This window comes from Delphinus delphis, chromosome 19 (assembly GCF_949987515.2).
Source record: "Delphinus delphis chromosome 19, mDelDel1.2, whole genome shotgun sequence".
Classification (NCBI taxonomy): domain Eukaryota; kingdom Metazoa; phylum Chordata; class Mammalia; order Artiodactyla; family Delphinidae; genus Delphinus; species Delphinus delphis.
Genome location: NC_082701.1, coordinates 32,387,035 through 32,405,013, shown reverse-complemented (window position 1 = coordinate 32,405,013; position 17,979 = coordinate 32,387,035). Strand labels below are relative to the sequence as shown.

The window sequence follows — 17,979 nt, the reverse complement described above, 5'->3', positions numbered from 1 at the left end:
AATTTTTTGTTGTTTCTTTACATGTCTCATATTTTTTTCTGTTGAAAGCCAGGCATCTCAAATAATGTAATGTGGCAACTCTAGAAATCAGATTGTCCTCTAACTGAATTTGTAAAGTACAGAACTATATCTGTAAAGTCTGTATTCTTGTCATATGTGGCCACTGAAGTCTTTGCTTGGTTAGCTCAGTGGTCAGCTAATGACTGAACACAAATTTCCTTAAAGGCCTAGAACTGATCTTGGCAAAGAGGTTCTATGTCTATGTTGGGGCACACCTTCAATACTCATCAGGCAGTTGACAGCTCTGCCTTAGCCTTCACATCCTGCTTGCACAGAGTCTCAAAGTCAGACAGAGATGAGAGCTTAGGACCTTCTCAGGTACTTTATGAGAATGCTCTCAGCTCTGGGCATGCCTGTGATCTGCTAGATCCCCAGGAATGTGTCAGAACTTTTCAAAGTCCTCTATGGACATCTAATTCCTCAACTTTTCCTTTTACGCTTTTTGGTTATCTACTGTTTGCTACCATTCTTATCCACCACCTCAGGCAGCTGTGATATTAAGCCATTGCTGATGTTTGTTTTCAACAGATGCCCCAGAGGAAAAGGTTATTTGCACTTGGTGAACTCAGAGTCAAATAAATTTAAAAAAAAAAAAAAAGTCTTGTGAGTGAGTTCTTCCAGGGAACCACCAGAAGTGTCAAATAATGATGATTCTCTCAAAATGGGGTTTTAAAGACGCTCCATTACTATTCTGCACCATCCAGTGGCTGCCAGGCTACTGGTTTTTACTATGAATGTAGGCTGTTTAGTCTTCAAGGCTACCACAGAGCTGAGGAATATGGGAATGAAGCAAGTTAAAAATGCCACAAAGCTTACTATTCTTACCAAATTCAGTTACTTTTCTTGAATAAACACTTCCTGGATTGCTTCAAACCTTTGGTTAATTTCCAGGGTTCTGAAAAATTAATTCTGACAATTTTTGCTGATGTTCTCATTGCTTTTATGTAGAAGAGGATTTTCAGAGGTCCTTATTTTGCCATTCCCACTGTCATACTTTTCTTTTGTTTTTAATATTTCTGTGAAATGTTTAATTAGGTGTACCACTGGTAAATGGCCATTTAAAAATCTCAGTTGGAGAGTTTTATCTTTTATTAGGAAAAGTAAACCATCTGAATGTATTGTGCCCACATATTCAGTCTTAACCCTACTCCTTCATTTTACATTTCTATTTATTATGTTTCCTAATTTTGTTTCTTTTTATTTCTCAAGTATTTTTAGACATCTTTATTCCTCTCTTCCCTCTAACCGTCTGAAGCTCTACTTGGTACTTCTGTTTTACCATAACTTACTGTAAACATACACACTAAAATATCCAAACATATTTTTATCAAAATAAAAATGGAGTATAGTAAATACATAAAATCAGATTCAAAACAATGTTTACAACAAACAAAACTATTTAAATTATTACAGTGTACTTTGGTGTTTCTGGTTTGGGAAGAAGACTTGGAGTAACCTTAATAATTGCTGCTATTTACTGAGTGGCTACTATGCACCAAACAGGATGCATACCTTTTGTTAATTCATTTAATCTTCACAACTCTGTAATAAACCTTTTTATATACTACACAGACTCAGAGAATTTTATTAAAGTGCCCAAAGTTACACAGATTACAGATAAAAATATCCTGGTTCAAGCTTGGGTCTGCCAAATTCCAGAGCCAAAGCTCCTCTGCTTCTCAAACGCTTTTCCCTTTCCATGGTAAAAATGTAAGAGCACATTTAGCTGGGAGGGGTGTGCATGTTTATGAGAACAGATAATAGAAAGTTGTCTTTCTCAGTATCTCTCATCAGACAAAATTTTAAATATAGAGAAGGAAAAGAAAATATCATGATAGATGAAATCTAGAAAAACAGAAACGTGCTAAAGGATGGCCTGGAAGGAAGGGACAGCTGGGGTGGTATGAGAAGGAAGTCAAAGAGACAGAGAAAGTCAACCTATTTTGAGTGAAGGGAACAGACAGGAGATGAGCAAAGACAAAAGAGACCGTGTGGGTAGGTGTCATCAGTTAGAGGGCAAGTCACTGGAATTTGATCAATCGACAAGAATTTATTTACTGGACTCCAGGGCACTGTGGGAGATACTAAAGAATGTAGAGTTATTTGGGGAATGATAATGATGTAGACAAGACAGATGGCTTAATGCTGAAGGAAAAGGCTAGAGACAGGAGGCAGAAGTAAATAAGTAAAGGCAATCCCCATGTAAGCTAGCTTGCATATCAATCTGGAATTTCTGTGGGAATGGTTAAGACATAGAGGAAGTGCTAGGGCTGCTATTGAATTATAGGTAAAAGATTTGTAGGCAGAAAGAGGAAGATGCCAAATCACCTACTGCTTTTGTGTAAATTAAAAGATTATTAAAAATTAATGAAAATATACCCACATGTACATACACACTACAGACAGTGCTTTACATCCTCCTTCCAAATGTAAATGTGGCCGTTTAGCTGAGAATGGGTAGGGCCTGATGAACATGACTAATATTGAATAGGTCTGACCTCCTCAGAAGGCACCAGGAAGTCTGTGTTGGAGAAAATTACAAGCAAGACTTAAAAGGTGCCTAAAGACATTCAACAATGTAATGAAGATGGATCTCCATTTGTTAAAGTGCAAGGAAGTCAAGGTTAGTTGGTGCTAGTGGACATGGAACCCAGTTCAGAAGCATGAGAGGAAATGAGCTTTCTGGGTAGACCCTTACTATATTATATGTAATAGACTCTCAAATGTGCATTCATTTACTCTGAAGTATCTGCTGAGTATCTTCTATAATAAATATGATAGCTGCCAGAAGTCTGCCTACATTCTAAGCTACTTACATTCATTATCTCATCAAATCCTCACAACCATAATATGTAGTTGTTGTTATTTTCTCTATTTCAAAAATTAGAAAAATGAGATGCAGACATGTTATGTAACTTGCCCAAGATCCCATATTCAGTAGGTGGAAGAGGAGATTCACATCTTAATCTCTGTTATATTTCTTTTACCCTGAGACAGGCACATTTTAGGTACTGGGGATATAAAAAGTAATATTTAGCAGTCCTTGTTCTTGTGAAGCATATAGACTAGCTGGGAGACAGAAAGCCAAACAAACAGTTGTAACGTGATAAAGTATTTACTGTAACAAGCACATACTGAGTGAATGAGTGAAGAAATACCCAAATTTGCCCTGGGGTGTCAGAAACTACTTGAACATAGACTTTAAGGATCAACAATTGTTTCCTAGGGGATGCAGGCACAGATGGAATTTTAATACATACAGAGCAGTGCATACAAAGACCCAGAGGGAGCAAAGAGTTTGAACCACTTAGGAAACTCTAAGGAGATCAGAAAGACTGAAACATATAATGTAGAAGTACAGTATCAGATGAAGCTAGAGAGGCAAGCACTTGTATGTAAAGCTAAAGAATATGGTTATATCCTGTAGGAGTTGGAGAATCACTGAAGTCAGTGCTGTGAAGAGGTTGGTCAATAAAAGAGATTCTACATGGTATTATATCAGAGCCCATAAAGCTATAAAAACTCAAGGACTGAAGATGTCCTAAGGGTCACGGCTAAGTGGCAATGGCAGCATTACAAATGGAAGACTCCACTGGGTATTTGAGGGCAGGTGGTGGGAAGGCAGCCGCATGCTCCAGAGACCTGGGCCCAATGCACCAGAGGCTGCACCAGGGGTGGAGACACCTTGCACATAGCTGCCTTAGCCAATTATTTCATTCATACATTTGTTCATCCAATACACACATGCTAGGCAGCAATAGCCTTGGTAGCATCAATATTTCAATAGCAATACCCAACATAATGATGGACAGCCTTTGAAATCCATAGCTAACCTCCTGGAAATTGACTTCAGGTATGACGTTGGTGAGGACCTGTTTAGAGATTTGTGGAACAGCAGTCAAATACTACTTGGAGAATGCCAGTAGTAAGTGTCCTGGAGGACACTATCTGAAGTATCTGGGGTGAGCAGGGATGAGCCTATCGGTACAAATTCCCCAAAGCTCTGGGCACTGCGATAGTCCAACAAATCTCAGACAACAGGCACAGTTTAACACTTTTGAGAGAAGGGGGATCTGCAGGAAACAACCACACTCTTTTATACACCCAACAGAAGACAGCATCTAGAGTATAAGTAGCAAAATTCCAATTATATATAGCCAAGAATAATTGAACAGACTCCCTGGGTTATAGAATTGAGATACTTCCTCCCAGTGGGACAGAGATCAAAAGATTTTTCGTAGAGGCTCAAGTCATATATGTTTGTATGTAAATGCATATGTTTATATAGTAAATGGATGTTGTCATTTCATTCTTGCCACCAATTAGCTATTTGGCCATAAACAAGCTGCTTCCCTTCCCTGGGTTTCAGCTTCCTCATCTATAACATGAAAAAGCTGGATCTGATGATCTCTAAGGTCCCTTCCAGCTATAATATTTTATTAGGATTCCAGATGGTTACTGGGGATGATAAAATTTTTTGTCAACTTATAATTATGTTGTGTAAATTATGACATTAGATTTTTCTCCTCTTAGGAATTGCCGTGTGAAAATGACCCAGCAAATGCAGAATTTACATCTTTCTCAGTCAAAAAAACATAGCGCCCCATCATCTCCCAGTGCTGCCAAACGCCTGTACCGGAACCTCTCTGAGAAACTGAAAGGGAGCCACTCTTCGTTTGATGAAGCCTCTTTTAGAACAAGAACTGACCGGCTGAGTCTCAGAAAGACTTCGGTGGTAATAAAACTCTTTATTCTCATCTTGGTTTGATTAGTGCAGTTGTGTTTGGATTTAAGGAGATACTACGATGATCCACGTTTACTCCAGAACCTGATGTTTGCAAGTTTATAAATGTTGAAAGTCAGGTAAGGTAGGAACTGCACATATATATGTTAGTCGAAGTTTAAGTGACTGTGAGATTTTCCCTTTCTTTTTCTTAATTTCTTTTCCTTTATTTCCCTTAGTTTTTCTTTCTCTAATAGACCAAAGAGCCCACAAAATAGCAGCTTGACAAATATGGAGTTTGAGATTAAATAGGCTTTCTGAGAGATCCAGTGTTCATTCAAATCCAGTGTTCATTCAAATATTGAATGAACAATGAACAATATTTTATTTACTTATTTGTAATGTATACCCCATATGCTTTCCAAAGGCATTCAAGACAGAATCCAGGCAAAAACAAAAAAAAATGCAAATGTATTATACAATGGTAAATAAATCAATAGCGATGGTGATTGTGGGGGACAGCAAGGGAGCAAGAAAGGGAAAAAGAAAGAAGGAAGGGGAGGAGGGTGGGAGGGAGGAAGGAAGGAAAAAAAACTGGAAAAAGAAAATAGTGGGGATGGAAAGAGAAATAGATATACCAAAAACCTAGGCAGATACAGTACCTAAAATTTGTCATTACATTTACCTCTGAGTTCCTAGTCAGTCAAAGCAGAAGGGGAAGGACAATTGGTAATAGCATTCCATTAGCTAATAACTGCAAGTATACCAAATGAATATCTTCCTGTTGCTAAGTCCTCCGGCTTCTATAAGATGTCATAGTGAATTATGTAATGGAGAATAAAGAGTGGCACTGGGGATGTTATAAACATTCTCACATAGCAGCTTCTTATACTGCCCCTCAGTAAAAGCTGAGGGCATAATATTATCATGCTCAGCAAGGGTATTTCTGCAGGGGGTAATGGCACCATTTGTTTGAGCTTAAAACAGAAATGAGCCCTAGCCTTTCCAGATAGAAGCGTACCAGAGTTTGCCAACAAAAGCATATGGCGAAGGGAATGACTTAAGAGTGAGAGCAAGTATGGCACATGAGAAATTAGACAGACTAAGAATCACAAACAAATACACAACTGTGTTGTTTGGACAGAGCAGCATTTTAACTTTGCACTCATTTGTTTTCTAGTTTGTTTTCTCATTTCAAACTCATCTTCTGGGAGGGCTTGGTTGTGGCTGAGTTACGGCCTAAGCATCAGAGGCTGTTCAGCTTAGCAGATTGTCGACAAAACACTTTTCGGTTCAGCAGACTGCCATGTAGCAAAGAGAGCTGCATATCAAACAGTTCTATCCCCTGGGTCCCCTTTGTCAAAACAAGCATTTGCATAATAGCTTTGTGTTTTCCTCCAATTTCATTCATGTGTTACGCACTCAGTTATGTCGACCTGTAGCCTTTGAATGGGAGAATTGATTTTTGATGAGACTAAAAATAAAACCTGCCTACCTAAATATGTGGTTACTGAAGACCTTCCACATTTTAATCAGGCAACCCCTATGCTAGCTCAGGACCATTGGTATTTCAACATGTTTAAACACCTGGGAACTCTTGGAGAAGATACCAGATAAATGTATGAATAGTATGTGTGTTGCTCTTACCCCATGAGCTACAGAAATATGTATTTGAGAGAATTCTAAAGCTTTTCTCCTTTGCTTACTATTAATCCCCTGAAAGAACTTTTCAAAGGAAAGATACTGTCTTTAGCTATTCTCTTCTATAGGTGATTTGTATCCTATGAATATTCAACTTTTGGCCCTCTCAGGCCCCAAAGCAATTGCCGCCCATTCACTGAAACCTTCCCTGGACACCACCTCTTGAGCCCCTCACCTGAGGTCTCAGAAATGCCAGGTATTCAGTGGCTGGGGCTCAGGGCTGAGAAAGTGTAGAGGTTAGTATAAAGGAGTCTAGGAGTTAGGGAGTCAGCCTGCAGGCAGTGTGGACCTACTAGAGATTTGTAAATAAGGAAAGGACATGTAGCAGTGTAAATTTTAGAAAGACTACTCGTATCAATATGGAGTAGGGATGGAGGAGACTAAGACTAGCAACAGGTAGGTCACTGCCATGATCTCGTAACAGTCTGAGAAACAGTCAAAACACAGGGACGGAAAGGGAGGGGATGAGTTTGAGAAACAGAGGAAGTGTATTCCAAGCTAGTCATAATTTAAATTACCTGTGCTGTGTTATCTATGCCAGCGTTTTCCAAACTGTGTTTGGTAGAACCTTATTCCAGGACAGTTAAAACAAATATAATGAAAAATATGTTCTGTGAAAAAATACTTGAAACAGGTCATATTTCTCACCTATTAGAGAGTCATAATTGCATGTTAAAATTACTAAAGGGCTTGAGAGGTCTTACAATAAAATAATGCAGCAACTTGGTTTAATCTAATGTTTACTAAATTCACTTGACCACATGCTACTTTCTTCATAGAACACCTTATGATGGCCTACTGAACAGTATTCCACAGAAGACTGGTTTGAGAAAAACTGATGTTTGCTCTTATCTGTAGACTGTATACTATATTGTCTCAATGCATCTAAATATACAGATCTTTTCAATGTTCATTAAAAAAGATGGAGGGAGGGTCCAATAGTGTTTACTTTGGAGACCTTGGAATAAATAGCAGTTATACCACTTATAAGTGGGAATGCAGTCACTGAAGCAGTCCCTAAAATTCAAAACAGCTAGGCCATGAAGACAAGCTGGTCTATGAAACTGTGCGAACCTGCTTCATTCTCTTCCAGAACTTCCAGGGCAATGAAGCCATGTTTGAAGCAGTTGAACAGCAAGACATGGATGCTGTGCAGATCCTCCTGTATCAGTACACGTCGGAAGAACTAGATCTCAACACACCTAACAGTGAGGGGCTGACACCTCTGGATATCGCCATCATGACCAACAATGTGCCCATTGCTAGGATTCTTCTGAGAACAGGGGCCCAAGAAAGTCCACACTGTAAGTAAACTCAAGAATAAAACATGTACTATTAAGGCCAGACCGCAGCTTTATGCCACCGAAATAGCCATTGCTGGCCCTTAGAATGAATGGTTGACTAAGCATAGGCTCTGACATCCTTTACATGTTTTCATGAACTTTCATGCAAACAGTGATAGTGTTTATCAGTCCAAGCATCAAGTTACGTTCTAAATAGAATACACAGAATGTTATTGAAAAGGAACCTCAAAGGAACTTCCTCGTGAGAATTGAATGCAAGTTTTAAGATATGTGAAAGACTCCAAGTGAGGCTATAGCACAGCACATATACATAGAAAAAAGAATGAGATAGAAAAGAGAATGAGTATGTGTGTGTTAATGGCTTTCTGTCCACAGTCAACATGGTGGTTCCATTCATTCATTCACTCATTCAACAAACAATGAGGAAAGGGCATGTTCTAAGTACTAGGAATGCAGTGGTGAACAAGACAAAAATCTCTACGCTCAAAGAACTTACGTACTAGGGGAGGAGATTTCCAACAATCAAGTAAATAGATAAATTAATATATAAATTCAAATAGTGATAAATACGATGAAGAAAATAAAGTGAATGAATGGGTGGAGATTGATGGAGTGGGGACTATTTTAATAGGGTTGGGCAAGAAAAGCGTCTCTAATGCAGTGACATTTGAGCCTCGTCCTAGGCAATATCAAGGAATGAGCTATGAGAAGACATGGGGTCAAATTTTAGGCAGAGTGAATGGCAAACACTCAGAAAGGTTCTGAGGCAAGTAGGAATGGGACTGCCATATCTGAAGAACAAGAAGGCCAGTGTGGCTAAAGCAAAATGAACATAGGGGAGAGTCATGGCTGAGGGACAAGTCACAGGGACCAGACCATACAGGAGCAGATTAGCCAAGGTGAGAAGTTTCACTTTGATTTTAAGTGTGATGGGGAGACAGTGGAACAGTTTAAGCAGATGAAAGACATATTCTGGGGACTTCCCTGGCAGTCCAGTGGTTAGGACTCGGTGCCGTCACTGCTGGGGCCCAGGTTCAATCCTTGGTCAGGGAACTAAGATCCTACAAGCCGCGTGGCATGGGAAAGAAAGAAGGAGGGAGGGAGGGAGGGAGGGAGGGAGGAAGACATATTCTGCTTTATATTTTAAAAGATCACTACGGGGCTTCCCTGGTGGCGCAGTGGTTGAGAGTCAGCCTGCCGATGCAGGGGACACGGGTTCGTGCCCCGGTCCGGGAAGATCCCACATGCCGCGGAGCGGCTGGGCCCGTGAGCCATGGCCGCTGGGCCTGCACGTCCGGAGCCTGTGCTCCGCAACGGGAGAGGCCACAACAGTGAGAGGCCCGCGCACCGCAAAAAAAATAAATAAATAAAAATAAAAAAATAAAAGATCACTACAGCCGTCTGTGGAGAATACACAGTGGTTAGGGCAACTGTGAAACTGTGAAAACCAATTAGGAGGCTATTCTAATGGTCCAGGAGACAGATGCCAGTTGCTTGGACTAGCACCATAGTGACATTGATGGTGACATTGATGGTGAGCAGCAGTGGAATTCTGAATGTATTTTTTAACGGCTTTATTGAGATATAATTCACACGCCATACAATTCAATGGTTTTTAGTATATGCACAGACTTGTGCAACCATCACCACAGTCTATTTTAGACCGTTTTCATTCCCCCAAAAGAAACCCCATACCCTTCGGCTATCTCACCCCAACCTCCCCACTCCTCCCAGCCTTGAGCAACCACGAATCTACTTTCTGTTTCTATAGATTTGCCTCTTCTGGACATTTCGTATAAACGGGATCACATCGTATGTGGTCTTTTGTGAATGTCTTCTTTCTGGATGTATTTTGAAGTAGAGCTGATAGTACTTACCACAGGGAACTGCTCTCAGGTCATAGACCCCGCCCAGGAGTGGATGGGATAAAATCATATAGCCCTTGCCCTGTGCCAGGCACTATTCTGAGCACTTTACATGTATTGACTCCTTGAATCCTCACACAACGTTCTGAGGGAGGCACTCATATTCCCTTAGGTGCAAACTCTCTGACCCAATGACCACAATGGCTCTGAGCCACAGTTTTTATGTTTCCTAAAAGAAAAAAGTAAACTCATCAAATTGTTAGTTTCACTAATACTGATTCACTCACTTCCAAGTGGTGAGACCCAGAAGGCTGAAAGAGAAGCAAGCAAATATATAATTAGAGGTCACATCTCTGCTCCTAAATTTCATAAACCCCTGCCACCCAAAAACTAGGTACAGAGGCAGAACCTTGTATCATAAAACTCTTTATTTTAAAAATGCTAAACTCACTACATCCATGTCAAAAAGAATGAGGACTTGGGTTCAGTAGCATTGGGGCTCTTCAATAAGAGCTCCATCATCAAAGTGCTGCTTCTTTTTAGTGGAATTGGAGGATTTGGAGGGATGGGCAAATAAGGATGGAAGAAATCAAAAAGGTTTATTTGCTGCCTTCCAATTTATGTTGCAATAACGTCTGTCCTAAAGATGCAGTGAGAGCGCGGTGGAGAGAGAATCAAGGGGTCTGAACATAGAGAATGCAGACTGAGCCCCATTCTATAGGAACAAGGAGACCATTCATCCAGATGTTGCCTGCACTGAGCTGGATGAAACATTAGTCTTACTTACCTGAGACGCTGCAAAGAATTTCTGCATTTTCCATGAAACCAGTAATACTCCCAATCTCCCCAATCCCCCTTGTGCATAATTAAATCTCCATAAAATAACCCAAGTACTAAATATTTAGTTAAACCGAAAGCAAATTCATTCAAAAGATCCCTGGTTTTTCTCATTCCCTGTGGGACGGTAACCACATTACCATCACAAACTTGTAAAGGACAGTGAGAGAGAAACCCAGGTTTTAGCTTCTAGGAAATATGACACCGAAGTCACCTTGGCCACCCAAAAAGTTAAAGAGATAGGATCATGTACAGACTCCCACATGTGTAAAAATGGCAAAGGACTATTGATTGAGAAACTATGAAATCTCCACATACATTATCTCCAGTTTTCACACTAGCCCTTCAGGATGATGTTATTACCTCCATCTTGAAGAAGAGGAATTCGTGATTCTGAGAGGTTAAGTGACTGACCAAAGGTCACACATCTAGCAAATGAATAGGGATGTCAAGGATTCAAGTCCAAGTGTGTGAGATACCACGCCTGGAATCCTGCTGTGCAAACTCACTGTCTTTCCAAGTAACTAATAAAGAAGGCTGTGGCCGCTGGGCCCCTGGACCTTTCCCTTTGTGCCTTTGCTAAAATCCTATGGTGTATTTCTTTGTGCTGCTCTATGAGCTGAGATGCCATTCCTGTTGAAAAAAGGCAGGATAGAAGAACACAGTCTGTTTTCAGGGATTTTTAATTCACTTTATGTATCAAGTACCAGAGAAATCAAATTGCTTCTGGGCATGAGTATGAGCCAGCCCATGAGGAAAACCAGAGTCTCCCAGCTAGAACCAGATAAGCAAGCACCCACTGCAAACTGATCCGCAGAAGCTGCAGAGGCAGGATAGAAGAATGACGTCTTAAGTTCTTAGAGTATTTTACACATTGCAAAAATGCTTTTGCTTGCGTCATCTCACTTGATCCTGACCACTGACTTGTGAGATGAGAGTTAGCTTCCTCGTTTTGATCAACGAGGAAACTGAAATAAAGACAAATAATTCATCCAGTGCTCCAAAGCTAATAAGTGGTGGACCCATGATTTGAACCCAGATCTTCTGTATTGTTTTGGTATTTGTGGAAAAGCATTAGCACACTCACTGTCACACTGCAGATGTTCAATTCCTTCCTTCCCTGACTCTCCATCTGTCCTCTTCTAATGCCTGTTAAATATTTCAGGATTTCTAATAGGGTAAATTTTCTGTCTTCTCTTCCCCTGTGTGTTCCCTTCTGAAAACAGCCCAATACTCTTTTCACTATGCCAACCAAAGATCCTGATGTAACTCAGAAGAAAGTCCTCTGTAATTCTCTCCCTTTCGTAACAGGAATCACAAAGACACAGATACGTTTAGGGATTTACCTCCTAAGCCACCGGTCAGGCATGTCTTCTGGGCTTTAGCCCCTGAAATCATAGAGCTATATGAAGGTGTTCTGAATAAACATGGCTTGAAATTCAACCATGTACATTTCCTTATTCATAAGGAAAGTTCCAGAAGTGGCCACCCAAATTTGCACACTGCCCCAAGTTTAAATATACACAGAACCTCAGCCTGCTCATTAGATGAATCTACTATCTTTATTCGGCAACTTTTTTCTGTTCCTCCCACCTTTAGGTAAGCAGCACAAAGTAATATTCATTCCTTCTAGGAGAAAACATTAGCCATTGTTGAAGTAGAATCCCACATACGTGTGCCAAGCTCAGGAAACAGGCCCAGAATCTAAAAGGACTAGCGCTAGGAAAGTTAATGTACAAAGCTACTACAGGATACCTGGGGGCTATACTTTTGATTTTTTCATCCATTCAGTATCCCACTTGCCATAACTCATACTCAGTTGAACAACGGCTGAGAAAGACTTGCTCCATAACTGAAAGTCCCTTGTCATAAACCCCTCCCTTATTCTAACTCATATCCTACCTCTACCCTCGAATCACACTTCAACAGTCTCCAGGACGAACACACCGAATCATCAGTGAGGTCCTTGCCTTTCTGAGGCTGCTATCTATTTGGCATCATTTCGGCTCTATAAACAGTAACCGTAAAGAAACTAGTTCTTTTTGGATACCTACCATGTGCAAATCTGGTCACTCACATGGATGTTATCTCATCTTTTGACCCCAATACCTGGCACATATGTAGGTGCTGATAAATTTTCAGTTGAAATTTCAGTTGAATTTTAAGCCCTGCCTAATACTGCTGGGAACTGCAGGTATTGAATTTTAGCACATACACACACACACACACACACACACACACACACACACACATACACTATGTGTACAGTGCACATGCACACATACATACATGCACTTGCACACACAATGTATGAAGAAAACTTTCTCTTCAAGTAAGTTACACTGTGGGGAACCTGTTGTTGTTGCCATTATTGTGTTTTCCAGGCATTGTTTTGAAATTTGGTTGCAGACGTAGCCTGACTGTTTTTATTTCTACACCGATTAATAATACGGCAGAACGCTCCTCATTTTTAGTCTTTCTGCCCTTTCCTATAGCTGCATTCTCCCTTCTCTCTAGACCCTTTCCTCTCTCTCTCTGCAATCCTTTGTGAACCCCTCTCTCTCACTTTCCCTTGGATACTGCCTGTGGAACTAGGAAATGTCTCCCAGAATTAGTTATGTTCAGTTACTTCATAAAATATGATCGCAGAGTAGCTGTCAGCTGAGTGTGGTGCAGACACCAATGTTAAAATTTTGGCAGACTGGTCAGGATGCACCACTATTTCTGCAGTAGTCAAGGGTCCGTGTTGGTGCTGGGACTGGTTCAGGGCACGTCTAAGAGGTGTGACTATAAACTAATGAGGCTGGCTTTATGTAAACAAACACACCAGAAAGTCTACAATCCACTCGAATGTTATCCTTTAAGAGGGTCCACATGGGAGACCCCACACTTGCTCCAACAGTGCTGCCATTGCTCTAAATGCTTTTGGATTTGTCCTCAGAGCCAGTTTATGAGAAAATCTGACTCATTGCTTAGAGTCACATCTGATTTTTGTTCCAAAACAGCATTGCTCGGCGTCATCACCCTCCATGTTCACCAGTCGTGGTTTCCAATGATTTAGAGAGGTTTCCTGAAATCAAATCCACCTTCAAAAGACAAAGATTTGCAACCATTAAGACTACGTAAAGAACAAGCCTTAGGCCAGTTGCTAGAATGCGTCCCCAGATATTTTTATCTGCTTCATTAAAATAGGTGTAAAAATCCTCACCCTGACTTGCAAACTTGCTCCTTCTCAAACCTCATCTCATACTGCTCACCCCTCACCCGTGATACACCAGCCTCCATTCCATTCCTTGAACACTCCTCACTATCTTATTAGAAGGCCTTTGGACTGCTATTCCCTATGCTTGAAATGATCAAGTGCTTTTAATCTTGATCATTACTCGGTCTAACTCCTTCTTATCATTTCACCTTAAATGTCACATCTTCAAGAGAGGCTTTCTTTGGCCACCAAATCCAAAGTCTAAAGTCACTTTCTAATCACATCACTTTATTTTAGTTTTCCGCACAGCACTGAAATCACTGTATGATATTCTTCTCCAGGTTTTGATTTCCTTATTTTCTGCCTCCCCTGTGTTAGAATGTAAACTCCACAAGAGCAAAATTTGTCTCATGTGTCCCTGTATCCCCAGCAAACAGAAGGCACTCAAAAAATGTGTGTTTAATTGAACTGAATAAATGCCAAGGCTACTCTCACTTGTTTTGAAGGGTGTGAATATATTACTAATTTTGAAGGGAATGATTTTAGTAAATATCAAGTGAATTTATCTCTTTTTGTTTGTTTCCAAATAATTATTTAGACATCAGGTGGCCATAGCCTAAGTTCCAGTCACTTGCTCTTCAAGAGCTGATAACTGTCCCTTCAGTCTTTTATTTTTAAATTTTAAATATACGTGCAACACAGAATATATTGTCCTTGCCAAAAATTAAAACATATAAAGTTTAAAGATACCTTTGTTGGCCCACCCAACACACACATGTGCACATGCACACACTCACTATCGAGGTTCCTGTCCCTCAGTTCTGCCAACGTAACCATTGCTATCCTCTGAAGGCATGACTGAGCCAGAGGATCCACTGCCAGGCTTACTCAGAGTGACTGCTGGTGAGACCTGTGTCCCTTCCTGCATGGGCCTCTCCATAGGGCTGCTCCTTAACACGGCAGTTGGCTTCCCAGAGCAAATGATTTAAGAAAGACAAAGAGACCAACCAAGATGGAAGCAACAGTCCCTTTTCTAACCTAACATCAGTGGTGATATATTATCATTTTTGCTGAATCTTGTTATCTCGATGACCAACATAGATCAGCCCCGGTACAGGGTGTGAAAACTAGGAGACAGAGATCACTAGGGGCCCTCTTGAAGGCTGGCTACTCCGCTACCTATCTAAGATGGTTGAGAATTAAATGTAATAGGTTTAAAACATTTCCCTGGCACATTGTAAATGGTCAAAAAGATTGTTAGCCAATATAACTTGCAGAAACGAAATAAAACAAACCCAAGATCTCCTGGTAGAGAATTTAAATATTTTACCCATCTGTTGTCTAGTGTTGTGAAAACACTGTCCAATATAGGCACTTTTTGAAGTTTGTAGGATTTTATGTTCTAAAACTATACTAACATAGACATATGACTGTTGGTACTTGAAATGTGTCCAGTCCAAATTAAAATGTGTTTTAAATGTAAAACTTACACTGAATTTTCAAGACTTAAGTACCAAAAAATATATAAAATATCTAATTAATAATTTTATACTGACTGCATGTTGAAATGATAATGTTTGGATCTGTTAACTAAAATATATTATGCAAATTAATTTCACCTATTTCTTTTTGCTTTCTTAATGTCACTACTAGCCAATTTTAAGTGATGTGACTCACACTGTATTTCTATTGGACAGCATCGAAAAATCAGCAGAAGATACACCTATCTTATTTCATATTTAAACTCCCTATGATGTCATTGGGTAATCTGCTTTGGATTTTCTAAATAATTTCTTCAGGTGTTTTGTGTGTTTGTTTCAGAGAAAATGTCCATTTGCCCCCCCTGGAGCTGGGGAGACCTGGGCAGCAAGTCCCTTTCTATGTCAATGGCTCTGGCTTCTTAAAGAGCAACAATTACAACTTAAACTATATAATATGGACTTCGTGAATCCACATTCTGCTGAAAATAGCAGAGAAAAACATTCCAGAGCCCTATGTCCAGGGTGTAATGAGTTCTAGGAGAAGAAAGCTCACAGTAACTAAAATGAAACACTTAATCTCCAAATCACTAAAACCTTTCAGAAACCACACTCTCAAAGTCCTTGGGAAAACTTGAAAATAAGACAACAGGTTGAGGCCCAGGTGAAACCAAAGTGAATTTTGAGCCCTGAACCTTATCAGGACAGGTAAACTGCACCTTAAGCTTTGAGTTTTTGAATTAAAAAACATTTAATTATTAAAATACCTCCATATTATTTCCTTTGACATTCCTAGCTGAAAACAAGTCAGTTGTGAGGTTGTTAGGAGGTTGTCATTTATGATCAGCAAAGATAAACTGCTATTCTTGGTTGCCCAGAGGATATTGGCTTATAATCAAGGGTTATACCTAAGTAACCTTGTTTTCTCCTTTGAAATAACAGGGTTGAAATTGACATGACTTAGTATATAATATATTTCTGATGGTAGCTAGAACAGAAAACTTTTATCTGGGGCAAGATTTTTTTTTTTTGGATGGAAGAACACAGCTATTTTACAAAAACAAGTATTTGATTTATTTTGTGTGCCTCTTAAAAATACAACACAGACTAATAGGTTTAATAATAATAATACAAACCTCTGCTAATTGACAGTCTTCTATGTAAGATTATCACAAGGCCGCCTTGGTGAACAGTGACTTCCCCTCATGAAGGAAATCATACAGGGCCAAAGGTACTATAGGAAGAGGCACTTAAGGCTGATTGTAAGGATCCTTCTAACACTTGAGGTTAAATGATTGTCTTGGTGCCCCATATTTCTCATCAATGAAAACAAGGAAAATGCCAATAACAATAGAAAAGTTGTTGCTACATTGCAAAATGGCATATCATTAGTAATGGGCAAAGGTATTTCTTTAAGCAAGTCAAATGAACTGCTCCCTAAAAGCCTCAGTTAAAAATTAAAATTAGTTTACATTTTACCCTCATTATATTTTTCAAGCTTTAAGCAATTATCAACTAGGCCCAAATTCACCAATTGCAGGGCAAAGGCAAAATTAAGAAATGTAAGGATAGTAAGTAGTTGGCAATCAGTAGGTTAGATTTTTTTTTTTAAGTTTTTTTTTATGTGGACCATTTTTTAAAGTCTACTGAATTTGTTACAATATTGCTTCTGTTTTATGTTTTTGGTTTTTTGGCCATGAGGCACGTGGGATCTTAGCTCTCTGTCCAGGGATTGAACCCGCACCCCCTGCCTTGTAAGGCGAAGTCAGCCACTGGACCGCCAGGGAAGTCCAACAGGTTAGATTCTGATGGTGAAGAAAATCCACTTGGTCTGATTATTATTTATCTGAGGATTTAAACAGTAGCCATAATTGTATTCTTTGGACACCAAGTTCCTGCCCCTCCCCCCACTCCCACCCTGTAGTTAATTAGCTGCGCAGGTCTTATAACAAATGCCCACTCAGAAACACTGGGTGGTAGAAATGCTGTTGATAATTAAACACCACAATAGCACGGAGCCTATTTCAGGAGCCGCCAAGTGGTCTTGCCCCAGCCGGACAGCTCACCACACACTCACAGACCCTCTATTGTGCTGCCTATGGCTGCCCAGAGGGATAGCTGCTTGCCTGGAGAAGGGATCAACGGCAGTAAGAGTGAAAAGACCAAACCTTGCAAACAGATACAGGAGTTCTGGACTCAAAATATCCAGAGGGTAGAAGTGAAAAGAGAATGGACCCAAGGAAAAGGGAAGTGGATGGGCAGGAAAATTAATCACAAAATTGACATTAACCTTTCTAGTTTCTATATCCAAACAGCCAACCAAAATGAGTTCACCAATCGTGTGCCAAATAGATAGCAATTAGAACACTGCAATACATAAAGAATAGGTTAATTTGCGTTCCATTTAGGTTTAGAGGAAGTTCACTAAATTTAAGGTTTTTAAGGAAACCCTGGATCATCATCCCACCTCCCTGGGTATCAGTTTCTTTACCTTTAAAAATAAGGGGGTTGAAAAGGTTCTCATGCTGGGGTGGAAAAAATAGGAATGGGGCTCCCCAAACAATTTCCAAGGTGTCAAAAACTTAACCAACACATCATTACTCAAGAAAAAACTACAAATTCTAATATGATTATCATATTTACTTGATTTTCCTTAAAATATTAATCCAGTTTGTTAGGTTTGATTATCTAATACCGAAGAGATGCTTCTATTGGCAGTTATATAGGTCACTATTAATAGGGAGAAAAATGATTACTTTAAGTCAGCTGATTTGGCAGTCAATAAAGAAAATCCTTCAAAAGAGAGTGT

General features: G+C 39.8%; 1 protein-coding gene across 1 annotated transcript in view; it reads left to right on the top strand.

The window, feature by feature from the left end:
- Positions 1–4,594: 4,594 nt before the first annotated feature.
- The window catches only part of ANKFN1 (ankyrin repeat and fibronectin type III domain containing 1), a 138,885-nt gene continuing 125,500 nt past the window's right edge, over positions 4,595–17,979 (top strand). The window contains exons 1-2 of the mRNA XM_059997018.1: positions 4,595–4,795; positions 7,578–7,788. Of these exons, the coding sequence (XP_059853001.1) occupies positions 4,610–4,795; positions 7,578–7,788 (397 nt within the window). The 5' untranslated portion in view covers positions 4,595–4,609. The remainder of the gene's footprint in view (positions 4,796–7,577; positions 7,789–17,979) is intronic.